Source organism: Eurosta solidaginis, chromosome 4 (genome assembly GCF_040869045.1).
Source record: "Eurosta solidaginis isolate ZX-2024a chromosome 4, ASM4086904v1, whole genome shotgun sequence".
NCBI lineage: Eukaryota > Metazoa > Arthropoda > Insecta > Diptera > Tephritidae > Eurosta > Eurosta solidaginis.
In genome coordinates this window covers 14,638,434-14,663,443 of record NC_090322.1, presented here as the reverse complement: position 1 = coordinate 14,663,443, position 25,010 = coordinate 14,638,434, and the positions used below count along the sequence as shown (strand labels likewise).

At 35.1% G+C, this 25,010-nt stretch overlaps 1 protein-coding gene across 5 annotated transcripts in view; it reads right to left on the bottom strand.

Moving 5' to 3' along the window:
- Nucleotides 1-25,010, bottom strand: part of Ca-alpha1T (Ca[2+]-channel protein alpha[[1]] subunit T) — a 259,303-nt gene that overhangs the window by 185,301 nt on the left and 48,992 nt on the right. For 4 of the 5 annotated variants that reach the window (XM_067780303.1, XM_067780301.1, XM_067780300.1 and 1 more), the window contains exon 1: nt 15,459-15,564. In XM_067780303.1, coding sequence (XP_067636404.1) covers nt 15,459-15,515 — 57 coding nt within the window. In that variant the 5' untranslated portion in view covers nt 15,516-15,564. Of the gene's footprint in view, nt 1-15,458; nt 15,571-25,010 lie in introns of those variants that run through there. The other variant, XM_067780304.1, reaches the window with a different exon arrangement.

The window sequence follows — 25,010 nt, the reverse complement described above, 5'->3', positions numbered from 1 at the left end:
TCGCAAGGTTAAACCTCTAGCCATTAGGAGCGGTAGAGTCACCTAATGTCGATACGGCAATTAAGCTGAGTCCTGCTAGTATTTGCCAAGAGGACGGCGCTATTCTATAACATATCTCCTGGTATATAATTGGGGGTTTCCGTTTAATTTTCAAGCAAATTCTGGTAACACTTTGGACACATTTAGTCTATGTGAGGTCTTTATTGACCAGTTCAACCTAACCTAAATGTTGTAAAGAGCTTGGTCTACGCGACCAGTACATAGTTAGAAGCAGAGGGCGCTATAATTTAGAAAACGTTAGCAGTCTGTTTTTGGACCTCTTGTAATTCGAGCAAGTTTTTGTTGCTTCTGAAAACAGCATGACGAAAGCAATTCAGCTCTCGAAAGTCTAACCGATAATCGAAATCAGAAAACCGATAGCTAGGCATTTGGGTAAAAACATAACTGATTCGATTTAGTTCCTGTGGCTTTAGCTTTCATTTCGATGTTGGCATCATTCCTTATAGTTCTGCTATGTCACATGAATTCAGGGGGCATATCCTTCATTCGTATTCCAAACATTCAAATTTACTTAGCAAAACACTTTGGTACTAATTTCAAAAAGCAATTAAAACATTTATTAAATAAAAGCTGAGTATTCCATAATTATATAAGAGCAATTCAATTTTCTCAACAATAATACAATGTCTCAAAAGTTTTATAAATGTTTCTACTTGACCAAGGAAAAGGTCCTTCACAAACCCTTTTACCAGCGACGCCACATTGTCAATTGCTTTGTAAATAACAATTCTTTATTACAATTCAATTGTGCATTTGTAGTATAAACTAAATGGAAAATAATAAAATTGTCTAAATACATAAAAACTCAATTGCAGCAAAAGATGCAGTGAAAGACACGCAGCTACACTTTCACACCACACACACATGCACACAATCTTAAAATAAGATTCTTAAATAAAAATCAACTTATAATCGTATGAATGAGAAAACACTTAAGTTTGTATCTTTGTGTATGCATGTATTGGTGTATTCATGTGTGTGTGTGTGTCTGTTTCTTTTGTTCTGCAACTGTTGTTTAGTTTAACCGCAAATGTAACCATGCACCAACGCTTACACTTTTACATGAAATACATTTTATATACCGTAAATGTTTTAGTAAACTCACACAAAAGAAAACAAATATCGCTTTGTTTGTATGTGTGCATGTGTCTGCATAAAAGTAAGCGAATAAACAAAAATGTGAAATATGCATGCAGTTAAATGAATAAAGAAGAGGTTCCACAATGAAGGATAAGTATGAAATTTTGTAAATGTATTGAAATCTCTACTCACAACTCAAATAAGTTAAATATACAAGCGAGTTGTTCTCCTTACAATGTCTACTGGAAAGCTTACAGCAACTATTTGAAATTCAATGCCAGCTACGATGCCGATCAGATCGCTGCGGCATATAGTAAACTTTTTAGGGCTCTAGGGCAAAAACACCTGCGGCGCAATCCAGGAACTACTTTTCGCTCGCGATTCACGAAATGTCAGCTACGCAAAAATTTGTAAATCAAAACGCGCTCGATTATATACTTTGGGAAGTATTTAAAGCCCAATAATTACAGCCCCAAAATAATTGCGTTTCGGACTTTGTTTCGTTGTTCAAAACAAGTTTAGCGCGGCTTTCATTTTTGTAACAGTTCAACAATAAATAAGCTTCAGTTACTGTGTAGCTCCGGTTTGACTTAAAGATAAATAATTGGCGCGATTCACCTCCGAAGAGATTTAGGCCGAGTATCTTTTCCCATTTTAATCTCGTTACTTTTGAAATTTTCCTACAAATTGGCGGGCTAAGGCCGACGCCTAACAGCAACTGCAGGGCAGATGAATTTCGACTGAGAAGTTTTTTACGGCATTCAACCCAAGACCTTCGGTTTGGTTGGCGGAGATGGATACTACCAAAACACCGCGGCCGCCAGGGAGTTTGACTTCCCCTTACAAAATTTGTTTCGTTTTCGGCTTTGCTCTGATTTTGTTTGCTTCTTAAAATAAGATTCAGCTGCGCTTCAGTTTTTTCGTGTCGAGCAAGTTTCTGTTTCGGCCCGGTTTGACTTTACACTTTAAAATTATATTGAGGAATTTCTCAAGAACAGTTCTGAAGAAGAGTTACACGATTTTTTAATCCAAGGTAAACATTTTTGGATTGCGAGATGTTTGGTGCTATAGCTTAGGAAACTTCGGTACCTTGTTCAGTTTCTGGAGTCTATTGAGACATTTTGTGTGCTCTTAGAAAAGTTTACAGCTGGAATCGCGACCAGGCTGATATTATTTAAAAAGGCTTAAGTGGGACATATAAAGTTATACCAAACACCTAGAAGGCATGGCAAAGGCAGTGGGGCTTTCGGCTCATTCCCCACTTACGTTAAGGAAGGAAGGGCTGCTCCCATGCGTATGGCTGCCAATTGATTAACTTCTTCACGCAGTAGGTTTTGTTAGACGGAAGTTCGGTGGACGCTTTCAGTTGACAAAGCTGTGAGCAAAGGTCACTTTTTTGTGAGTAAACATCTTTTCACACGGTATGTTTGCATGAGGATTGGAGGTAGTATGCTATTTGGGGAATACGGAATATAAATCTAGGTTAGTATAGGCGTAATGTGTTGGAATAAGATTCTGTATGGGGGTTATCCAGAACGGAAGTTTAGATCATGTATTGATTTGTTATCGAAGCGTCAACAACCATTATAGACGTGTTATGGGATCGTTTTCGGCGGGTTATGGGCGTGTTATCTACTTATTTTTTACGAGTTATCGGTCTGTTATACTATCGGTATGTTATCCAAGAGCTAGGCGCGAGTTGTCGAGAATATATCGAAAATTAATCGATTTGTTATCTACGAGCTCTTGGCGTGTTCTCGCTGTCTGGTTTGTTATCGAATTGTAGTCTGTGTGTTAGCGGCAAGCTATCGGTTTTTATAGTTAACAACGTACACATATATATTTCTGGTAAAGTTGGCTCGTACGTGGTCAAACTCCAACCACTGGGCGAGTTATGTAAGAATATTAGTTTACTATACACTTCCAACTTCAACAGTACTTGGTAATCATGCCTTCTTTAGACTTTTTACAGTTCGCTCCTATCTGTTGTTCCACACATACCAACTAGAGTTAGGAAATTCTTTTCACGTTGTTAAGCGCTCATTGAGTTTACAGTCAAAAAATTTAGGCAATCCAAAGTAAGCGAATCAAACCCCGATGGGCGGTGCACTGATCGAAATACTTAGGATTGATTTTTAACCCTTTCGATAACAAAAGTCGCTATAGTAAAAAAAATCACGGAGGAGCAACAAATTAGAATAACCGACTTCTACCTGCCAACGAATTGCATACAGCCATGAACCAAACACTCATTTAACGAGCGAGATTTACGAATACACGCAAACTGACTATTACATATGACGTACCTAAACGAAGAGGGTAAGTACGATGAAAGGCTACATAAGCTTACTTCTAAACACAACCCCAACATAACGAAATTGAACACTGAAGATGGAACAAAACCAAAATCGATTTGCTTTCAAACAAAAAAGGTAAGGCGTGACGGACAATCATTCCAAGATAATTCTAACTTGCCAACTAACCAGCCTAGACATGCTCAATAATATGGTGAGACACATAGGTGCCGTTCGTATCGAAAGAGTTAAGTACCTTCGCTATGAGTATATACTTGAAACTTGTACCATAGTAAAATGTTAGTGCAAGTTTGGAAGTTAAAATTACGGTAGGTTGGACGTTTGGAAAACTCGGTAAAAACCGACGAAATATGTTGGGGGAAAAATTACGCTAGGTGGCGCACCAATTTTCGATCAAATTTTTTATATAGAGTTTTCATTATATTTTTAGTATATAGTTTTGTAGCACATTAAATTTTAGGATAGCAGAGTATATAGGTTAGGTTAGGTGGTAGCTGCCCTGATAAGGGAAGCTCCGTTCGACAACATGAAGGTCCGTTGTGATACCACATAAAACAAAATAACGGTGACGTAGACACAGCTACTTAGAGAATCATTGGGTAGCAACGATAAAGTTCCGAATGACCCTGGATAAATCCTCGGGAGATCTAAGTGAGTCGCGACCGAAGTACTTTCGCCTAGTTCTGGCAAAGGCTGGGCAATCAATCATAAAGTGATTTGGTGATTCCACCTCATCATCCTGCATACAGCTGCAGCAGGACGTAGTTTCCAGTATATTGAGACGTAGCGCATGGATACCCAATTACCATTGATAGGTGAGCCTTAGTGAACCCAATTATTTCGGCAGACCTTCTGCCATCCATTTTCGGCCAGAAAGATCTTGCTACGCTGCAAGAGGTGGTGTCCGCCCAATGTTTGCTGAGCTGACTCGAGGCCCAGCTACGAAGGAGCAAACCAAAGGTGGCCAGCGGAATCCCGAAATCCCTACAGCCATCTTTATCCGGTTCAGTTGTACCGATGCGTGCTAAGGGATCCGTTTGACAGTTACCCGGGATATCACTATGGCCCGGGACCCAGATAATTTAATTTTCAAATAGCTCGATGCAATCGCAAGCGAGGTCAGGCACTCCCAGACCACCCTTGAACGCACTGTAGTTGAACTCAAGGCCTTGTTAGCCGCTTGGCTATCAGAGTAGATGTTAACTTCCCTAACCGTAGTAGCACTGGATAGCCCTCTTCCCCACTCCTCTCTCGGGGGAATGACCGGGGTGAAGGTTGTTAGGGCTGTAGGGTCAAAATTCGCATTGATTTTGTTTTATAGCTAATATTTTATGAACGACACAGCTTGAAACTCAGAGGTTCTTATCATACTCACTATGTCTACAGAGTGCCACACAAACTACAAATTTGCTTTCTTATGTTAAGTTTCCATAAATTTGCTTCCGTTTTTTAACACTTCACTTAGACACATTTTTTCATATTTATTTTGCATTCACACATACATATCCATAGACTCAAACACACACATCCTGACAATTGTTTGTGTTCTATTTTTTAACGTTGCTTCTCCGTGTTTTTGTTGCGTGACACACTCATTGAAATTACAATTGAATTTTCCTTGTCCTTGTCATTGTTATTGTTTGGTGCACTTATTTTCGGTTTTTATCTTTAATGTGATTATTGTAGCTTTCCCCTGCTGCCACTTAATGCTGTATAGTAGCGTTGTTCTTCTACAAAAGTGCAATAGCTATTTTACTGACTCACATACTACTCACTCCTTCCTCTGCTAACTTGGCCAGCGTCTTGTCTTCGTTAGAAACATTTTCAAGCTTTAGTCTCAACTTTTTGCTATATTTGAGTACTACCGTTAACAGCAATTGTATCTTATGTTGGTTTGTTTGTAGAATTTGAAGTGCTTCTTCTAATAGTCATTTGTGGTTTTTCAATTGTTTCTCTACTTGACTTGGTTTTTTCGTTGTGCATTGTTTTTGTTGTTGCTATGCAAGGTGCATTGTTGTTACCGTTTTTATTGCTGTTGGTTTTAGTTTTGTTTGCATTTTATGATGTATTATTGTTTTTGAAGTTTGAAAATGCTTTTTCATTTCAATTGTACTTTATGTTACCTTGGAATATCCAACTGTGCCGTATTTTTTATACCATATTTATTAGGCCGGGTCGATTTGTGGGGAGGCAGGGCTAGGGATCAAAATAAGAAACTTTGCCGAAGGAACCATACCTCTAAAACGAATTCTGATGTCCCCCCCTTTGGGTCGTAGGGGCAAATTTTGAAAAATTCCACTTTGAAATGCCTATGTTTTTATACTCAGTTGAGCAGAGCTCACAGAGTATATTAACTTTGATTGGATAACGGTTGGTTGTATAGGTATACATCAAAATCATCAGGATCGAAAAAAAATTTGATTGAGCCATGTCCGTCCGCACGTCCGTCTGTCCGTCCGTTAACACGATAACTTGAATAAATTTTGAGGTATCTTGATGAAATTTCGTATGTATGTTCCTGAGCACTCATCTCAGATCGCTATTTAAAATAACCACGCCCACTTTTTCGATATCGAAAATTTCGAAAAACCGAAAAAGTGCAATAATTCATTATCAATGACAGATAAAGAGATGAAACTCGGTAGGTGAGTTGAACTTATGACGCAGAATAGAAAATTAGTAAAATATTGGACAACGGGCGTGGCACCGCCCACTTTTAAAAGAAGGTAATTTAAAACTTTTGCAAGCTGTAATTTGGTAGTCGTTCAAGATATCGTGATAAAATTTGGCAGGAACGTTACTCCTATTACTACATGTACGCTTAATAAAAATTAGCAAAATCGGAGAAGGACCACGCCCACTTTAAACAATTTTTTTTTTTTTTAAAGTAACATTTTAACAAAAAATTTAATATCTTTACAGCATATAAGTAAATTATGTCAACATTCAACTCCAGTAATGATATGGTGCAACAAAATACAAAAATAAAAGAAAATTTCAAAATGGGCGTGGCTCTGCCCATTTTCATTTAATTTGTCTAGGATACTTTTAATGCCATAAGTCGAACAAACATTTACCAATCCTTTTGAAATTTGGTACGGGCATAGACTTTATGACGTTAACTGTTTTCTGTGAAAATGGGCGAAATCGGTTGAAGCCACGCCCAGTTTTTATACACAGTCGTCCGTGTGTCTTTCCGCATGGCCGTTAACACGATAACTTGAGCAAAAATCGGCATATCTTTACTGAACTTAGTTCACTTACTTATCTGAACTCACTTTATTTTGGTATAAAAAATGAACGAAATCCGACTATGACCACGTCCACTTTTTCGATATCGAAAATTACGAAAAATGAAAAAAATGCCATAATTCTATACCAAATACGAAAAAAGGGATGAAATATGGTAAGGTAATTGGATTATTTTATTGACGCGAAATATAACTTTAGAAAAAACTTTATAAAATGATTGTGACACCTACCATATTAAGTAGAACAAAATGAAAAAGTTCTGCAGGGCGAAATAAAAAAACCAAATCTTGGCAGGTATTACATATATAAATAAATTAGCGGTATCCAACAGACGATGTTCTGGGTCACCCTTGTCCACATTTTGGTCGATATCTGGAAAACGCCTTCACATATACAACTACCACCACTTCCTTTTAAAACTTTAATTAACACCTTTCGTTTGATACCCATATTGTACAAGCGTATTCTAGAGTCACCCCTGGTCCACCTTTATGGCGATATCTCGAAAAGGCGACCACCTATACAACTACCACCACTCCCTTTTAAAACCCTCATTAATACCTTTAATTTGATACCTATATCGTACAAAGAAATTCTAGGGTCCCCCCTGGCCCACCTTTATGGCGATATCTCGAAACGGCGTCCACCTATGGAACTAAGGATCACTCCCTTTTAAAATACTCATTAACACCTTTCATTTGATACCCATATCGTACAAAAAAATTCTAGAGTCAACCCTGATCCACCTTTATGGCGATATCCCTAAATGGCGTCCACCTATAGAACTATGGCCCACTCCCTCATAAAATACTCTTTAATACCTTTCATTTGATACGCATGTCATACAAACACATTCCAGGGTTACCCTAGGTTCATTTTCCTACATGGTGATTTTCCTTATTTTGTCACCATAGCTCTCAACTGAGTATGTAATGTTCGGTTACACCCGAACTTAACCTTCCTTACTTGTTTCTTTTTGGAGTTTATTTTTCTCTTTAGAAATTTATTTAGTCAGAACATATGTAAATGAAAAAATGAATTTAACTTAGTAATAGAAAAGAAATTATTAGAAATAAGCGTTTTTACAATCCCCTTTTAAAACCAAGGCATCACTGTGATGCATTTGCATGTCGTAAACATAGTTGTGTGGGTTTTTTGTTCAACCGTTTTAAAAAATGAAGGTATCACTGTGACACAATTGCAGATCGTAAAATTGCTTGTGTTGTTTTTTTTTAATCCAGCACAAGACACAGCAGGTAGAATTGAAATTGCCTCTACCCAAAAGTTCGACCCAAATGGGGGGGGACATCAGAATTCGTTTTAGAGGTTAGGTTCCTTCGGCAAAGTTTCTTATTTTGATCCCTAGGATACGATTTTCACAGAGTAATGAGCGGTTTTTAAATCGACCCGCCCTAATATTTATAATGTGCTATTGTTTTACTACTCTCAAAATTAAATATTAGTAAATATATATTATGGTAAACATTTCAGAAAGTTCAATATAATGTAAAGAGTGATCGGTTGACCGCTTAATTTTCACGGCCACTAAAAATCTTGCATATTTTTAGGCGAAAAATTTTAAGAGGCAAGCAATGAGATATGAAAGTGACTCTAATACCGTTTCGGTTGAAAAGTTCGAGAAATAGCAGATGGTTGCTTTGCTCAAGGAAATAAAGGAGGTAAGAAACCCTATTATAGGCAGTTCATGTTGGGGCTCGAGGCCAATACAGAGTGGTATTGCTTTCCGCCAGCGTTTCTGGTGTCAAGTAAGTAGATAGGTATAATGGCTGTGACCCAGTAGCTTATGAAAAGCCCTAAAAAGGTGCTTCCGAAGTAGCACGTGTTCTAGCTAGAGCCGCGCATTTACACGGAAAAAAAACTCGGCAGTCCCTTTTGCAGTAATGTCTTTACAACTTCTGCGTGCGTGCTGTCCATCTTTCGCATGCATGCCTAAAGCCAAATAACCCGTGCAGACCGCTATAAGTTTTTAGAGTGTGGGTCCTAGATCAACCAAGTGGACTTTGTGTCCACTTTTCTTTGTAGTCTGGCCATGTAGCTCTTTAAATTGCACAGTCTGTGTGGTGCGCTTCCACTTTTGTTGAGCTTTGTTCACGCAAAATGTTCCGAATTTCGCCCTTGGCTATCCCCAGCGCATCAGCCAGCATCTGAAGTAAACTTTGTTAATTGAATTCTCTGAATTCTTAAAACTCAACATCTTTACGATCATGGAGATTCATAATTTTTGTCGTCTCAAATATGCAAAATTTCAATGAGGGACGAGGGTTGCCAGAGCTTTGTCTGTCAGTCCTCAGTGAAGCAGAGCGCCCGTCAACTATGAGAAAAGAAAGAAATTAACTTTTTTCCTTCGTATAAAAGAATCCCCACTGTAGGCCACTGTAGGGATGTGACCAGCAAACAGCGGTAAACGAGATGGTGAAAATGAGAAAGAAAATGTGAAACTGACTGTCACAGAAATAAAAGACAGTAATAGTTAAACCACCGCTGAGTGGCATGGATTTAGGTTAAGTAGCGACATCAGAGTGGTGCTGCGAATCTGGATTACAACGATTAAAAGGTAACAGCTTAGCAGCGCTATAGACATCAGCTGCAAATCGACTTAAGACATATCAGAGTCAGTACAGTTGCGCACGAGTATTAGAGCTGAGAAGAAAACATAAAAACAGGAAGCCAACAGTTGGAAAAGCAGCGCTTATTCTGTGAAGAATAGACAGTGATATAGTGTAATAGGTTTTTTGACGGAAAGAGGCCAGTGATAAACCTACTCCATGTTTACACACTATTAGCCTTTGTCTGAGAACTGCATTTTCTAGCTTTGATGGACGGTAAGACAAAATTTCTAACAGCATCGTGGTTGCGACTGCAAAAAATCTGATTTAATTATATAGAAGACAGCTGCCTTATACCCTTAAAATTATGAAGAGACAGTGAATTACAGCACTTTTTTCTCGTATGCAACAATTCTATCGTGTATGCACAAATTATTGCGCTATTGGTCGGATGATGACAGAACTGTTACTTTCCGCTATTAGACACCAGGTGGCTGATTTACTGTCTATGTAATGCTGATGTTGCATGCTTTTAGGCGTCTAATGTGTTTTGCTGTGACAATGCAATCAGTTATTGCTTCCAAATTATTGGATAATACGCAGTCTGTATTGCAAACTGCACTTAAATACTTGCGTTGAGGTCATAACCAACTATATGTGAAATGGGTTCCACTAACAGTAAACTAGTTTTTTTTTCTTAATCTGTTTTCTTTAAATAATTTGTACGTACATGTACAAAATATATTTCTTTACTCATTTCAGTTAACGTACGTATTTTCGTTGTATCCAAAAAAGTGTCAGCGTAAAAATCATCTTTTTATTACATTCACTTCATTTTTAGCAAAATCAGTGCGCCTAAGGGTAGGCAACTGTTGTATGAATGTGCAGACCATTTCAATTTAATGAGCGCCATCAATTGACAAGAGCGGGGATACGTGCATAAATGAGTGTCTAATTCAGTGTTTGTCAGCTTTACTACTAAGTAGCATCAGTGCATAAGTCATATGAGTTCATTTTATGCTCCTCTATTCAAGCAATGTCGTAGCGCCTTAAAGTAGGCAACACACATGCATATACACCTGTAAAGCTAGTGAACGATAGCTATAGACAGCTTCTATATATATATGCGTGTATTTGCACATGTACGTATATGCTCAGAGCTAACAAAAAATAGCTACCTACAAAATCCCCATATTGTTAATCCAAGCCACAAAAGTTTGTCGTCGGCTGACTGCCGTAGACAAGTTTTCACACTTTTCTTTCACCTGCACGTTTCTTAGTTATATCAGTCTTAACAACATTATACTAAGCTATTACTGCTTCACTAATTACTTAGCACAGCTCGACTTACTTAAATAGTAATTTATATTATATATAATAATAGTCACATATGCTCCATAATGTTATATTTAGCTTAGTTATGTTCATACAGAGGGGAAATCAAGGTTAGTCAACTCAGGTGACTTGCTTTAGCAAATTGCTACTAAATATGCGGTAGTTGGTGTTTTTATGCTTGTTTTTGTAATTTAAATTGCAATTAAGCGTTGATAGCGTCAATTAATTTTCCGGTGACATTGAGTAGGTATATGAAAAAACCGAAGGTAAATGTAATACGCTTTCTTATTTAGTACCTTGAATGCGGCAAAAAGTAGAGTAGTTGCTACTACACTCAAAAAAAAATTATCATCAAGGCGATGCCATCTAGGCATCAATGTGCAATATTTGCTTATCTTTTTTTCGTCATCAATGATCTTATGTTATTGACATTTTCGAAATATTAGTTTGATACTTGTATTTGTCAAGTTAATAGACTACATACAAATGTAATGCGTTTTATAATCAATCTAGTATTAAATGTTATTATAATGAAACTAGGAAATTTATACAGTTATCATTTTGATACATTTTAAGGGCGAAACAAATATTTTCCATGGGCAAATCAATAGTCAATATACAAAATTGATACTTTTAATTATACTTTTTATAATATTTATCGTTGCATTGATACCGCGAAAATGATACCGTTTATAGTTTCATTTTTGCACATCGTGTATTAAAATGATAATGATACTTTTTTTAGTGTACTTTAAAAATCTTTTCCTAAATTTAATGCTCTTTCAGCAATTTTTTTTTAACTTTAAGAACTTTATAATCATAACAATTCGAAGGCCATTTATTTGCCTCATAACACATTGTTGTCTTTTGCACATTTCAGTAATTTAGTGTGAAACTCTTGATTATACTTCAAACAATGACATTTTATTATATTTGTGATTTGCTCGCCTGTTTCTGACAGTCTTCACACCAATCGCCGTCGCTGCTCATTTATCTAGTCGATTCAAGCTATTTTTAGTAGTTCTAGACTCACACTCATAGTAACTAAAACATGCTTTTGAGGTGCTTGTGGAAAATTATATAGGGGCAAAATGCTTGAGTTCGAGCTTACTATGAACATACATTAGGATGGGTGTGAATTTTCAAAAGATGCGTATTTCCATCTGCAAAGAAGTCTAATGTGGATAAGAGACGTAATTCAATTACAAATACAATTTCGAAAAAAATATTTGATCAAAACTTGTATGTAATGTTTTAAAAAAACATTTTCTTTGCTATGTTTCAGCGCCGATGTAGCTATGATTTTTAAATCACGACCATTGTGCCATCATCAAAATTTCCAAAAAAATATATTAAACGATACCAAACTCGCCTAAAGATATGCCAAATTTTTTCCATGGCTTATGTGTCAGTTTTAGTGATTAATGCAGCCAAATACGACAGTTTTACAAATATGCAGCTGGGATAGGATACTTTTACGCCAATTGCTGTTTCGAAAACGTTCAGATAATATTGGCAAAAGTCCTATTTAAGATTTTTTTAAGAACTCAACACATTTTGGCCCGGGAAAGAGCGTTTTTGTAAAAAAATTTGTGATAGAACGTTCTTCAACCAAATTTTGAGGTAATACGTCTTTGAGACAAGTCCTGAAATAAGGGAGTTTTTTTGAAAAATTATATCGGAATATGACATTAGGAGGATATGATAGAGGTTTTTTAGTTTGGTTGTTGAGCAAATTTCTTTAACTTTATTAACTCTTACAGTCTATGTGAGGTCCTCACGTACCAGCCAGTTCAACCTAACCTAAACTAGGGCGCTTTCGAACTGTAAGCTGAGGTAGGGTGTAATTTTACTGGGCAGTCGAGAGGCGGTCGCCGTGGCGTGGTGGTATCTTGCTCCGCCTACCACACCGAATAACCTGGGCTTACCTGGGCAAAGCGACATCAAGATTTTAGAAACAAGTTTTTGAAATAGAGGGGTCGCCTTTCGGTAGTGATTTGGCAAACACTCGAAGTGTATTTCTGCCATGAAAAGTTTCTCAGTGAAAACGCGCCTTACATTTTATTTATATTTATATTTAGTCGAAATGATATTTGCTTTTTAGCACATCTGCTTCATTAAATTAAGTTTCAAAAGTTCGAAATAGTTGGGAAATTCCGAGCGAATTTTTCCAGAAAACTCATACGCATAACAGGAGCCCTAACAACTACCCCAACAGCAGCCACTGTAAAAAGGTTTAAGCCTCGGGGCAGCTTGAGTGCATTCCGTATGGCCATAGCTGTATAGCGCCATCTAATGTCGGGCAAACGGAATATATGGTTCCCTGTCTGAGCTCCGAAAGAGTTCTGGGGGCCACAATTGAGCCCTAGGGTTGGGACCAGGGTGCAGAAATGGCAGAACATGCGTATACGTGTATACCGATTCCAAATTTGCGGAACAGGTCAGGTTTGCTGTTTACTGTGTCGATCCAGAAATAAGTATATCCTATAGGTTTCCAGATTACTGCAGGCGGAAATTATAGCCGTGAAGAAAGCAGCAGAAATTCTTGAGGAATCGTGCTTAAGCTACAGTCGCGTCAATGTATTGGAAATAAAGCGGCGATTAAGGCAATAAGTTCACACAGTACTTCATCAATAAGTTTCCTGAAATGCAAAGAAGCATTGGAAAAGCTACGCTAAGTCCGCTCCATACATCTGTACTGGGTTCCCGGTCATAAAAGGATAGAAGGTAACAAAAAGGCTGTTGAGTTGGCAAAGGAGGATGCAGCACTCGCTGAATCGACGGTAAACGTCCCAATCCGTTTGAGAGAAATCGAAAGGAGACAGAAGTTGCATATGGTCCACCAAGCAGAAAAGGCATGGACAGAAGGGCGGAGCTGCAAAATTTCTAAGATCATGTGGAAATCATACGATATTAGACTCTCAAAGTGTCTCGTATCCATGAATAGAGAAGACTCAGGGCTCACCATGGGCATATTAATTGGATACTGCCTTCTGGCGTCACATGCTTATAAGTTAGGTCTCGTCAGTAACAGCAGTTGCAGGAAGAAACGGCTGAGCACGTTCTGTGTTCGTGTCTTGCGCTTGTTAAGTTAAGGCTCCAGCTATTAGGGGCGGCAGAATTACCAGGTTTGAAGCAGCAATTAAGGTAGGTCCCAGAAAACGTCTAGTATTTGTCAAGAGAACAGTGTTATTCTATAGCATAAGTCCTGGCACCTGATTCGTCTAACAAATTCTGGTAACACTATTGACACATTCAGTCTACATGAGGTCTTTATTGACCAGCCAGTTCAACCTATCCATACTATTTTGCAATAGTTTATTCCAGAAATATCTTTCTTTCCACACCAATTTTGTTCAAGCATTTATGTTACGAATGGCAGAGTGCGACACATGGACTTCGGCTGGCGTTTGCCAATCAAACTGTCTAAATATTGCCATTTCCCCTTCCCATTTTTCCTTCCTTTTTTAATTAAGTAATTTTGAACGATACGCAACAAGTTCAATAAATAATATTCAAATAGAGGACCACATGGCGTATAAGTAATATTTAATATGGCATCAAAGGCAAACAATACACAAAAGCAGCTGTATATATACATGCGTAGATACATATTTATGAAATTAAACAAACATTCATAGCAAAGCATGTATCTGAATAGTTTTCAAAAGTATTTTAGCCTCATTTCATCAATGGCAGCCGCATTTGAATTTGCATTGAATTTGATAGAACTCAGATATAGCAAATAAGTTGAAAGTTCACTTGTTATTGCATTAGTGCAATTGAATTATAATACAAATATATGCAGATATCGTTATGTTACAATATATGCATAGCTGATTTGTGTAAATATTTCAATTAAATCGACCATTGATTATGGCAATATGCAAGCAATACTTGACGCACGATAATGTATGAAATGTTCTGCATTTAATTGATGCATACACGCATACATATGGGGTATTCCATCCCATTTCGACCAATTTTGAACCCGACCCCTTTAGAATTGGCTGAAAGTTTTTCTTCTTTTTCTAGCTTACGAAAGACGTTTTTCAGAATTTTTTCAAATTTTTTCATCCAACTCAAAAAAAGGTTTGAATTTAAAAAAAAACACCGTTTTTGTTTTCAAAATGCTATAACTTTTTCAAAAATTGACCGTTTGGATTCTTTTTTTTTTTAAATTTGTTTTTAAATGTACTTTTCGGAAAAAATACAAAAAAATTTTTAAAGTTTTTTTTTTCAATTAAAAAAAAAAAAAAAATCGGCCCACTCCGGGATTAGTGCGGATGATTGCAGAATTGATTGAAGTTTTTTATGAGAAAAAAAATGGCGAAATTCGAAAACTCTCGAAAAACTGAGAAATTACAAAATAAAAACTTTAAAAATTTTTTTTATTTTTTCCGAAAAGTAAATTTAAAAACAAATTAAAAGAAAAAGATCCCAAACGGTCAATTTTTGAAAAGTTATAGCATTTTGAAAACAAAAACGGTGTTTTTTTAAAAATTCATAACTTTTTTTGAGTTGGATGAAAAAATTTGAAAAAATTCTGAAAAACGTCTTTCGTAAGCTAGAAAAAGAAGAAAAACTTTCAGCCAATTCTAAAGGGGTCGGGTTCAAAATTGGTCGAAATGGGATGGAATACCACATATATACTTTATAGACATTTTCAATTAATTTTAAACAAAGCGCTGTGCACGAAATTGTTTAAATAATTTTTTGATTGAATGCCAATATTTTATTTATAATTAAAATGGCACAAATTCATATGCATATTATATTGTAAAATTTAAATAAACGACATGATTTAGGTTTATTCATTATATTCGTTTTCTCTTCGCCCCCCACTTACCTGCAATATACGACAGCGCAGAAGTTTACACTCCTCATCCTCACACGGCTGATACATGCCCAATGTCACGCAATTGAAGAGAATCACAAGTATTGAGATACGCTCGAACCATTTGTTGTGGCGCCAAAGCAATTATTGTCCAAGAAAATTTTGGAATAAATTGAAATTTAATAATGATTGACCGATAAATGAAATTGTAATATTGGCTGAGTTAAGGAAAACACATTGCCTGAGATATTTTGATAATAAAAATATTTAAAAGAGAATAGATACGAGTATAAAAAAATTTTGCACATAGTACCTATGACCTTGAATAGCAGTGTTGCCAGGAAAAAATTTTCTTTGGGGCTAGAATCTAGAAAAAAAGGGCTAGAAAGAGCTAAATTTCTTCAAGAAAATCCAAAAACCGTTACAAAAAGAGCTAAAAGTATATGTATATTTCTCAAAGTAAGATTTCACATTTATTTCAAATCAAACTTAAACAAAGTTATAAAAAAGGTACAGTACACTCACGAAAAAAATAAAAAAATATGGTGCAATAGAGGTACATAAATAATACTGTTTTTATAGTTCATTTTATACTTTATAACAACAAAAATACGTTTTATTTTTTAACTTTTGTTTTGCCATTTGGCGGTAAGGTATCATTAAAAAGTAAGAAGTATTTTTCACACTACTACAATGACGGCACGACTATAGGTTCGACAAAAATACGACTTGCCAAAATGTTGGCCGATGAAAATTAATTAAAATTTTTTCCAATTTTTTATTAAATTTTTAACGTCGTACGGGTGGTCTCATCACCATTAAAATAGACGTATGCGATATTCAGGTTTATATTGGGACGAGATATATTTGAAGGGCCTTAGACCTCAAAATCTATGACTTCGTCCTCAGAAGATAAATTATTATTATTGCTACATTCATAAATATTTTTTGTGTTCATTAACTTTAAGAGGTCGTGACTTTAAGGAGGTGAGTTTTATTTGACAAGCTATTCATGGGAGAAATACACACGAAGTGTATGCCAAATCATTGCCGGGGGGCGATACCGCTTAGAAAAACTTTCTTTTAATTGAAAAAACTTGTGTCTACAATTTTGATGTTGCTTTGCCCCGGGCGTGATCCCAGGATCTTCGGTGTGGTAGGCAGAGCACTCTACCACCCCACTACGCTGTTTTTAGTACTAATTATAGTACTAAATATGAACGTACCATGCCTATTTTCAGCAGGCAAGGCTCTGGTGTATGGAGCTAGGTGGTGGGAGGCGTGATGGACTAGAAGGTGCAGTGTGGTCATTTTGAATCGTTCCCGAGATGGTCGTGTTTGTACCGGAACGTACCGGATATATATCCTGCAAAGCAACGTCAACACATTCGCTAAAATTCCCTGACAACTTCGGAGAGTGTCTTTATAGCTACAATCATAAACAAATTCTTCAGGCATCCATAAAACAATTTTTACGCAAAAAACCACAGCAAATTCTTTAAAAAAATGCTACTTAAATTTTCACAACCCAACCTCAAAAAAAAAATAATAATTATGGCAACAAATAAAACATGCTCGACATTGGAGCAAATGAAAACCGCCTTGAGCCACTCAAAAACCCAGCCGAAACAACCTCAGGCAGCAAACGCATTAACGGGAAGCTGTAATACTAGGTTCAAACACACACCAAATTGGCAATTTATACTATTTGGGCAATTTATTACGCAATTTGTCATATAATAAATTGTAATAATAAATTGCCAATTTAAAAAAAAATTGCGTAATAAATTGTTTCAAACTGCAAATGCAACATTGTAAAGTGTGTTTATTGAGTATATTTAAACGTCAGTTACGCATGGCTGAACTATATGGTTGGCTCATCTCATCAGCTGATTTTATGTCTTTCATTTCACTGGAGTAGGGATTTTCAAAAGAAGATGGCAAACTCAAAATGAAACCAAAACATTGAACACATTTTCTTACAACACACAACAATTTCAAAGTTTTATGTTTTCATTCCATTTCATTCGCCTAATAATGTGCGTGTTTATTTTGACAGTCTGAACAAAGGTATGTTCTTGCTGTAGAGATGGGCCAACCAGCTATCAAATTACTATTGTGTAAGCTATATCGAGTTGTATGAACAGCACTCAATTCAAATCGAAATTTCCTCAATTTATTTTTCTGTTTGAACATAGTATAAAAAGGAATCAACGTAACCAAAGTGAAAAATTTGTTAAGCGAAAAAAATCTGCTACACTCAACAAAGCCAAGCATGCAACACATTGAATACGCCGTAGGTAAAGCCCAATCATGATGAGCGTAAAAGGAAAAATTATGTACAATGAAGGAAGAGAATCGAACTGTAGATTGAGCTGCAGGAAGAGAAACGCAGGTGGTGTCGGGAAACATTGTGCAAATGTGGCAATATTTGCCGCAAATAGGAAAAATGGAAATTTAATAAAAAACAAAAAAGAAGAAAAGAGGAAAACCGATTGTGTTGTTGGCAATTTGTTACTGCTGTCGTTTTTGTTGTAACTTACAAGAGTGCATGTTATAGCATGTTTTTACTGATTTTCAACCGATTGAATTGTAGATTTCGAAAATGCATTAACCACGACGGAAGGAAACATATTGAAGGTTGTGTTTGCAGTAGCGCAGCAACAGCACTTCAAGCGTTTATACTCCATTCTGCATACACCCCTTCACGCCCTTCATACACGAATCACTTTACCACCACCTAACACAATATCGTATGTTGCTTTTTTGCTGCTGCTGAAAAATTCTTGTTGTTTTTGCTGCTGCTTGTTTTGCGGTTATGTTGACTGCCATCCGTTGTTGCCATTAGCGGTCGGTCGAGTGTACAACGACACAACACAACAAAAAAAAAAAAAAAACTCGTAGGCTTTTAATGCTCGATTATTTGCGTACACACATACTACTTAGGTATACAAAAATAGCATAGCAATACACACAGTTGAGCTACATGTAGATTTGTAGATATGTATGCACTTGTAAGCTGAGCAACAAATACTTGTAAGCTGTGCTCAAGCATTACATTTGCTGCTCATGCTGGGTATGCTTTTAGGCGCACAATGCTTTAGTTATGGCTCAAGACGATAATTACAGCCAATGCTGTTGCTATTGTAATCAAGTGCTTTTGGGAAGTGGGCGGGCATATGTTCATTATATTTTTATATATAAGCATGTATTTTAAAGCTTTTAGTTTTTGACTGAGGTATACAAAATCGATGGGATGTATTGAAAGAGAAAAATGCGCGGCATACTTTCAGACGTAAACTAACAAATTGTGTTTTAACGAAAAATGCGTTGTTTTTTGGTACAAGGTTTGAGTTACAATTTTTGAGATTCATATAAAGCAGTTTTCAGACAAGAAAAGGAGAGGAGCTTCAGTGGGATCACTCTTACGTATATGGCGTAAAAGCTTATAACGTCTATCCGCCAAGATATATGGCTGCAAAAAGGCGAGAGTTTGAAATATGGTAGCACTGTTCTACAGAAAACTAAGTGGTCGAAAAAGAAACGAAGTCAGTAAAAAAAATTATCATTGTATTGATTCTAAATTTTTGGTTCTAAAGCCTTTGCGCCACTAGGTACTGTCATTTACGAATAGGAACAAACATCTCGTCATGATTGGGATCATGAACGCACAGGCGCAGACAGAGCTAGGAAAAGACGGGTATTTTTACTACTTCTTTGATAAACGAAGAAAAAAAAGCGTGTGCAAACAATGCGGCTTTGGCTATATATAACATTGGTGGTCTTTTGCCGTCCATGAATCCGATAAGCCAGATATAAATCCAGTACGCTCTGGTTCTGGTACCTTAGGAAATTAATCTTTTAACTTCAGGATATCTCTTCTGCTCTTCAAAACAATCTTTGGATTTGAGAGTGTCGCCTTACTTGAAGAAAACCGAGCGTTTTGTAGTGAGAAGTGAAAACCGTTATATAAATTTAGCGTGCCCGATTTTGCAAGAGAAGTATTAGTATTTGTGGTAGCGAATTCTGACGACAAGTTGCTCACGAAACATATTATTGCAGAATTTTTCGTTCTTTTATTGACTGAAATTAAATAATACTTCAAAGTTTCTTCTTATTAATTCGTGCTTGTTCTTCAGCCGTCCAACTTCGTCTCGCTACTAGGAGGAGCCACAATTGTGTCCATAAAATTGGTTTAGGTACCAGAATATGTGTATTTTAATTCTAAGAAGATTCTGGAGCTTTGGCCTTGTGAGCGCAGGATATGAACACAACAAGTACTCAACCGTGTCTTTGTACATCTTTCTACATCTGCTGTTACTATTGAGGACTAATTTATATGCATGTGACGGGAGATCATGATCATCAAGTGCCTTAAGTTTTCTCTCTTTAGAGATATGAGCAACTTTGTGACTCTTACTTCGTAGGATATGCACATGACCTTAGAAAATCTTGCAGCCTACACTTTCCTTGATGGATCATAAACAACTCCTTTACTTTTACCGATTCATCGAGTGTAGCGCTCTCTTATGCCAATTCATTGGCTTTTTCGTTACCTTCTAGAGATTTAGCTGAAAAAAATAAAAAAAAAAATTGGGTGTACTAAAAAATCTTCAAACAAAAATATTTGTGACTTAATTAGATCTTAAAAGTTCTCTTCATTTTATAGTCTTCATAAACGGCTTTGGGACTCCAAAACGCGCAAAGTGATTTTTTCGTTTCACTACCTGATACCAGTTGGAAACGTCAAACGGAAGACAAGATGCATACTATCAGTACTAAGGAATTAAGTAGCTAAAATTTTAAAATAAAAACTAATGCCTCACACGGTGGCACTAAAAAATTAGTACTTAAAAAATTATAACGAAATGTGAAAAAAAAAAATGTTGGAAAAGCTTTTGACTCAAATTAATACACAACAAATTTCGAGGAGGAGATGTGTGTGTATTTTTTCGCTTCGCTCGGAAATTTTTTCATCAAGTTATTCGCAACAAAAGAAACGGAACCCATGATACAAAAACAAAGCGCTCCTTAGAAACTAACGACTTACGAATTAACAAACCCAGGTGGATTATCAATAATAAAACAGAATTTCAAGCATAATTAAAATTTTCGGTAGAACACAGTAAAAGAAATGTAGTACTAAAAATCTAGTACAAACAATTTAGTACTAACAATTTAGTACTAAAATTTTATTACAAACGTAGGAATCAAATTTAAAAAAACATTTATGTACTGTAAAACCTGTACTTTCTGTGTATGTGTGTACTAAAACATACAAAAAGTGTAACTAAACATGTGACTAAAATTTGTATGTACAAAAATTTAAGACGCCAAAATTAAATATTCGAGATAAGTACAAAAAAAAATGTTTGAGAACCACTATCGTATTTTTGGGCCTAATTCAGAACTTAACAATTTTAGCACTTAACCATTTGATAATAAAAATTTTGAACGATGTCTTTTAGTGAAAAAAAAAAACTAAATGCATAAACCTTAAACTCTGGGGAAATACTCCCATCGGACTACACGACTGAAAAAAATCAGTACATTGAAGCCTAAAGAATTCACAAACGAGTCATTAAGCAAACTAATGACAAACCGTTGTCGAAAAAAATCTGAGCTACGCAATGTCATTAATTTCACATTACATACCATACCATAGTGCTTGTTAACGACCAAACAGCCCCCCTCCACCTTTCCACCATACACTTCACATTAGCCCATGCGCCATCGTGCCACTCTTTTCAAGCTGTGAATGATTTTGTTTTTGTTTATTTGACTAACGCAGACGATTTAAAGAAATAAAAGTTCAGCGTAAATGTCTGCGTGCACGTGAAATCGCATATTAATAACGGTATTTATGTATATTTAACCTATGTATGTGTGTATAATTTACTGCTTATTCTACTTTTTCATATCTTTATGCCTTTCCTCGCCAAAACATAGGTAAACGCACACACACATACTTTCGCGGATGTACATACATTTATTCATATCACGATTGCGATTTATTTATTGACGAGTATTTGATATATTTTTATTATTATCTGATTTTTTTTAAATTTATGAATCATAAAGTTGTTGTGCAGCAAATAAATAAAATGTCAAATTATGTCACATACAAACAAAATGAATGTTAGCTTGTGCGTGTGTCGTTTCGTGTGGCGCAAAGTATTTATGTAAAAAAAATTATGTTTGTAAAACTTTTGGAATTGGCTGTTAACATTTCATTGAACGCGAAGCTATGACTGCTTTTTAACAGAATTAAATGAGCGATAAGCTGGCGGCAACAAAATAGAAAAGTAGACTACTACTAGATACTATTTTTGAGTACAACATTTATTAGTACAACATTTAGTACCATGTTAGACTTATTTCTAGTTAATTTTCTTCTGATTACAAAAGTTATACTTTTAAAGTTTTAATACATAATTTCTGGTGATTTTAGTACACAAATTTTAGTTAAAATCAACGCCAACTAAAATATGCAAGATACTAATAAACTGATTCTCAGCTGATAATTTTCACTTGAAATGTTTTACTTTTTTCCGTACATCATTTTTAGCCCATTCATCTGCAAATCAGTCTTTGTACAAAAAAAGCAGAAAAATCAGCCTTAATTTTAGAAAGCTTTTCAAATAGAGCTTTTTTAATACCTTAAATTGATTTCGATTGATGGACTGAAACATTTTGTGAATATTTTTCGTACTAAGTACTAAACTTTTATGTAATAAACTTTTTGGTACTAAACTTTTAAGCTCTAAACTTTTATGTACTAAACTTTCAAAATTATAATGACATATTTGTTCCTAATTGATTTTATTCTGACCACAAACAGGTTATGCTTTTGTAATTTTAGTACATAATTTCTTGGGGATTTAGTAGATGAGTCGTAGTAAAAATCATCACTTACCAAAATATTTAACAGACTCATAAAATTGTCCCCACTTACTGTCTTAGAATAGATTTTTGTTTGCTTAATTGAAAAATGTGCTTGTATTGTAGAAGACATTTTTAGGTACAGTTCTTTTAGACGCAACATTGTTCTCGGCTGACGGACTAGAACATTTAGTAGAAATTTTTTTGTACTAAGTACTAAACTTGCGGAACTAAGCCCTTAACATTATAAACTGATACACTTATTCCCCTTCGATTTCTTCTTCCCACTATGAAGAAGAAGTTTTAGTACATAATATCAGTGTTATTTAGTACACAATTTTTAGTCAATTTAGTTTTAGTATATATATTTTAGTACATTTATTAGACCTTAATCTATAGTACAAAGTTTTTAACCAAGCTTATTAGCTGTTTTTTGTCCTTTTTATTAGTCCGTGTGTATTTACGCCCAAGTTTAGTACATATCGCTGTTGAAAACTGACTGAAAAATATTCCCAAATTTTTACACATCGAATATTAAGTACTTTAAATAATTATAGAACACATCGCTAAAGTGTCTAAAAATAAAAAAAATCTTAAATTAAAACTCAACTATTGTAAAAACTTTTGGTGAATTTAGCACTAAAACTACCTTAAAAGTGTATTAACCATAATCAAGAAACTGTTTTTCACGCATGAACTTTTGATGAATTTAGTACTAAATGATCTTAAAAGTGTACTAACCATAATATAAGACACGCTTCTTCACGCATGAACTTTTGGTGAATTTAGCACGAAAATGATCTTAAAAGTCTACTAAGCATAATCTAAGAAACGCTCCTTCACGCATGAACTTTTGGTGAATTTAGTACTAAAATAAGTACAAAAAAAGAGAACCACGTGTGGGCATTCCTTGAAAAATCCTAATCATCAAATCAGTTAAATTGGAAAATTCTTTTCGCATGCAAATTGATATTTCTATGCAAAGTACTAAAAATATCTCAAGTTTTAGAAAAGTATACCAAATAAGTAATTTTTTAAGACAATTTTACAAGTTTTCCCCCTGACATGTTTTGCGAAATGAAAAAATTAACTCCCCGGCAGCGAGTACATAATTGAAATTGTTAAAAGGAACTCCACAAATGTATGAAGAGGATCGAAAATATGCTAAGAATGTACTAAATTTCAAAAAAGCATATTAAAATGCATAATTTTTCAAAAATGTTTCAATGTTTTCTGCGTGTCATGATTAATGCTTGGTGTCTTTTTTTATCTTTAACTGTTCTAAAAAGTATGTACAAAAAAGTTATTTAAAAAGTATTCGGCAAGATATCGTCCATCAATTTTATTATTATATGTACTAAATATATGTATATTGAAAGCTGAAAATTTGCATACATTTTATATATTTTAGATATGCAAAGAATGCAAGTATATACGACTAGAAAAGTATTCAAGTAGTTTTTAATTAAGAATCTGTTCTTTCTGTACTAAACGTGTACTTAAATGATCAAAAAAGTGTTTTTCGCGAATATATTAAGAGTTCAAAATATGTTCAAACTAGCTTAAAATGTACTAAAAGTGCTAAAGCTGTATTAAGTGCTCAGAAAAATTTGTTTATATACATTTAACAAAATTTTATCCGGGTTTCCGGAATATTATATTCTTTCTGCATTAAATGTGTACTAAAAAATTTAAGATTTTTTGTGTGCTTTAATTAAAAGATTTTTAAACTTTTTGTTTTGGTGAAATTATACCGATGATCCATGATCTATGCTTGATTTTATTCCTTGAATCGAAAACTGTACTAAAAAAGTGTACTAATAAATTATTTAAAAATTTGCGAAGACTCATTTCGCCTATAGCAAGCAAGTCTAAAAAGTGTCTGTAAATTGTGCCAAAAACATAGCCAAAGTTTACAAAAATGTACTAAATTATTTTTTTTAGTAAAAAGCTTATCTTAAACGTTTGATTGTGTTTGATATTTTTAACTGATTCCCGTGTGAAATATTGTATGCATATGCAATATAAATGTTAAATTTATTCAAAAAAATTTTTTTATAAAATTGAAAAATAGGGCTAACTTCCTCTTTATCAAGTTTCTAACTGGAACCCTTCAAAAGTCTCTCAGACACAATAAAGTTTTTTGTTTTTTTTTTTTGTTTTAATTGAAGGAATTCCCAATATTTTGGCTATACTAAGTACTTTCTCGAAAACATTGCCTACCCAAGTTCTTGCGAATTGCCTTTGTTACAAACTTCGCTTACGCTTTGTTTTAGCCAACAACACAAACAAAGGATTTACCGCACAAAACAGCGAAGTAGCAAAAAAATGTAAAAAAGTACACAGAAAAGCAAGTTACGAATTTAGAAAAGTTTTAAATTCAACAAACAGATTTCAGCGCTCACACTTTGTAAGTAGTTGCAGCCAATTTTCTTCTTTTTCTACTACTTTTTTCTCCTCCGCCACTCTAGCACTAAGTAGCAGTGCGTATAAAATAGTGAAACACTTTTTTTCGTACAGGTGTCTAGGGGAGAATACAATTTACTTGTTGCACTAAACAAATAGTGAGGTAACAACAGCAATAACAAAACTAAGAGGCGAATAACAACAACAACCTAAGAAAGTTTGCTACTTGTAGCATTCTTTTCGAAGTACTTTGTAATTTAGTGAATTTGAAACAAA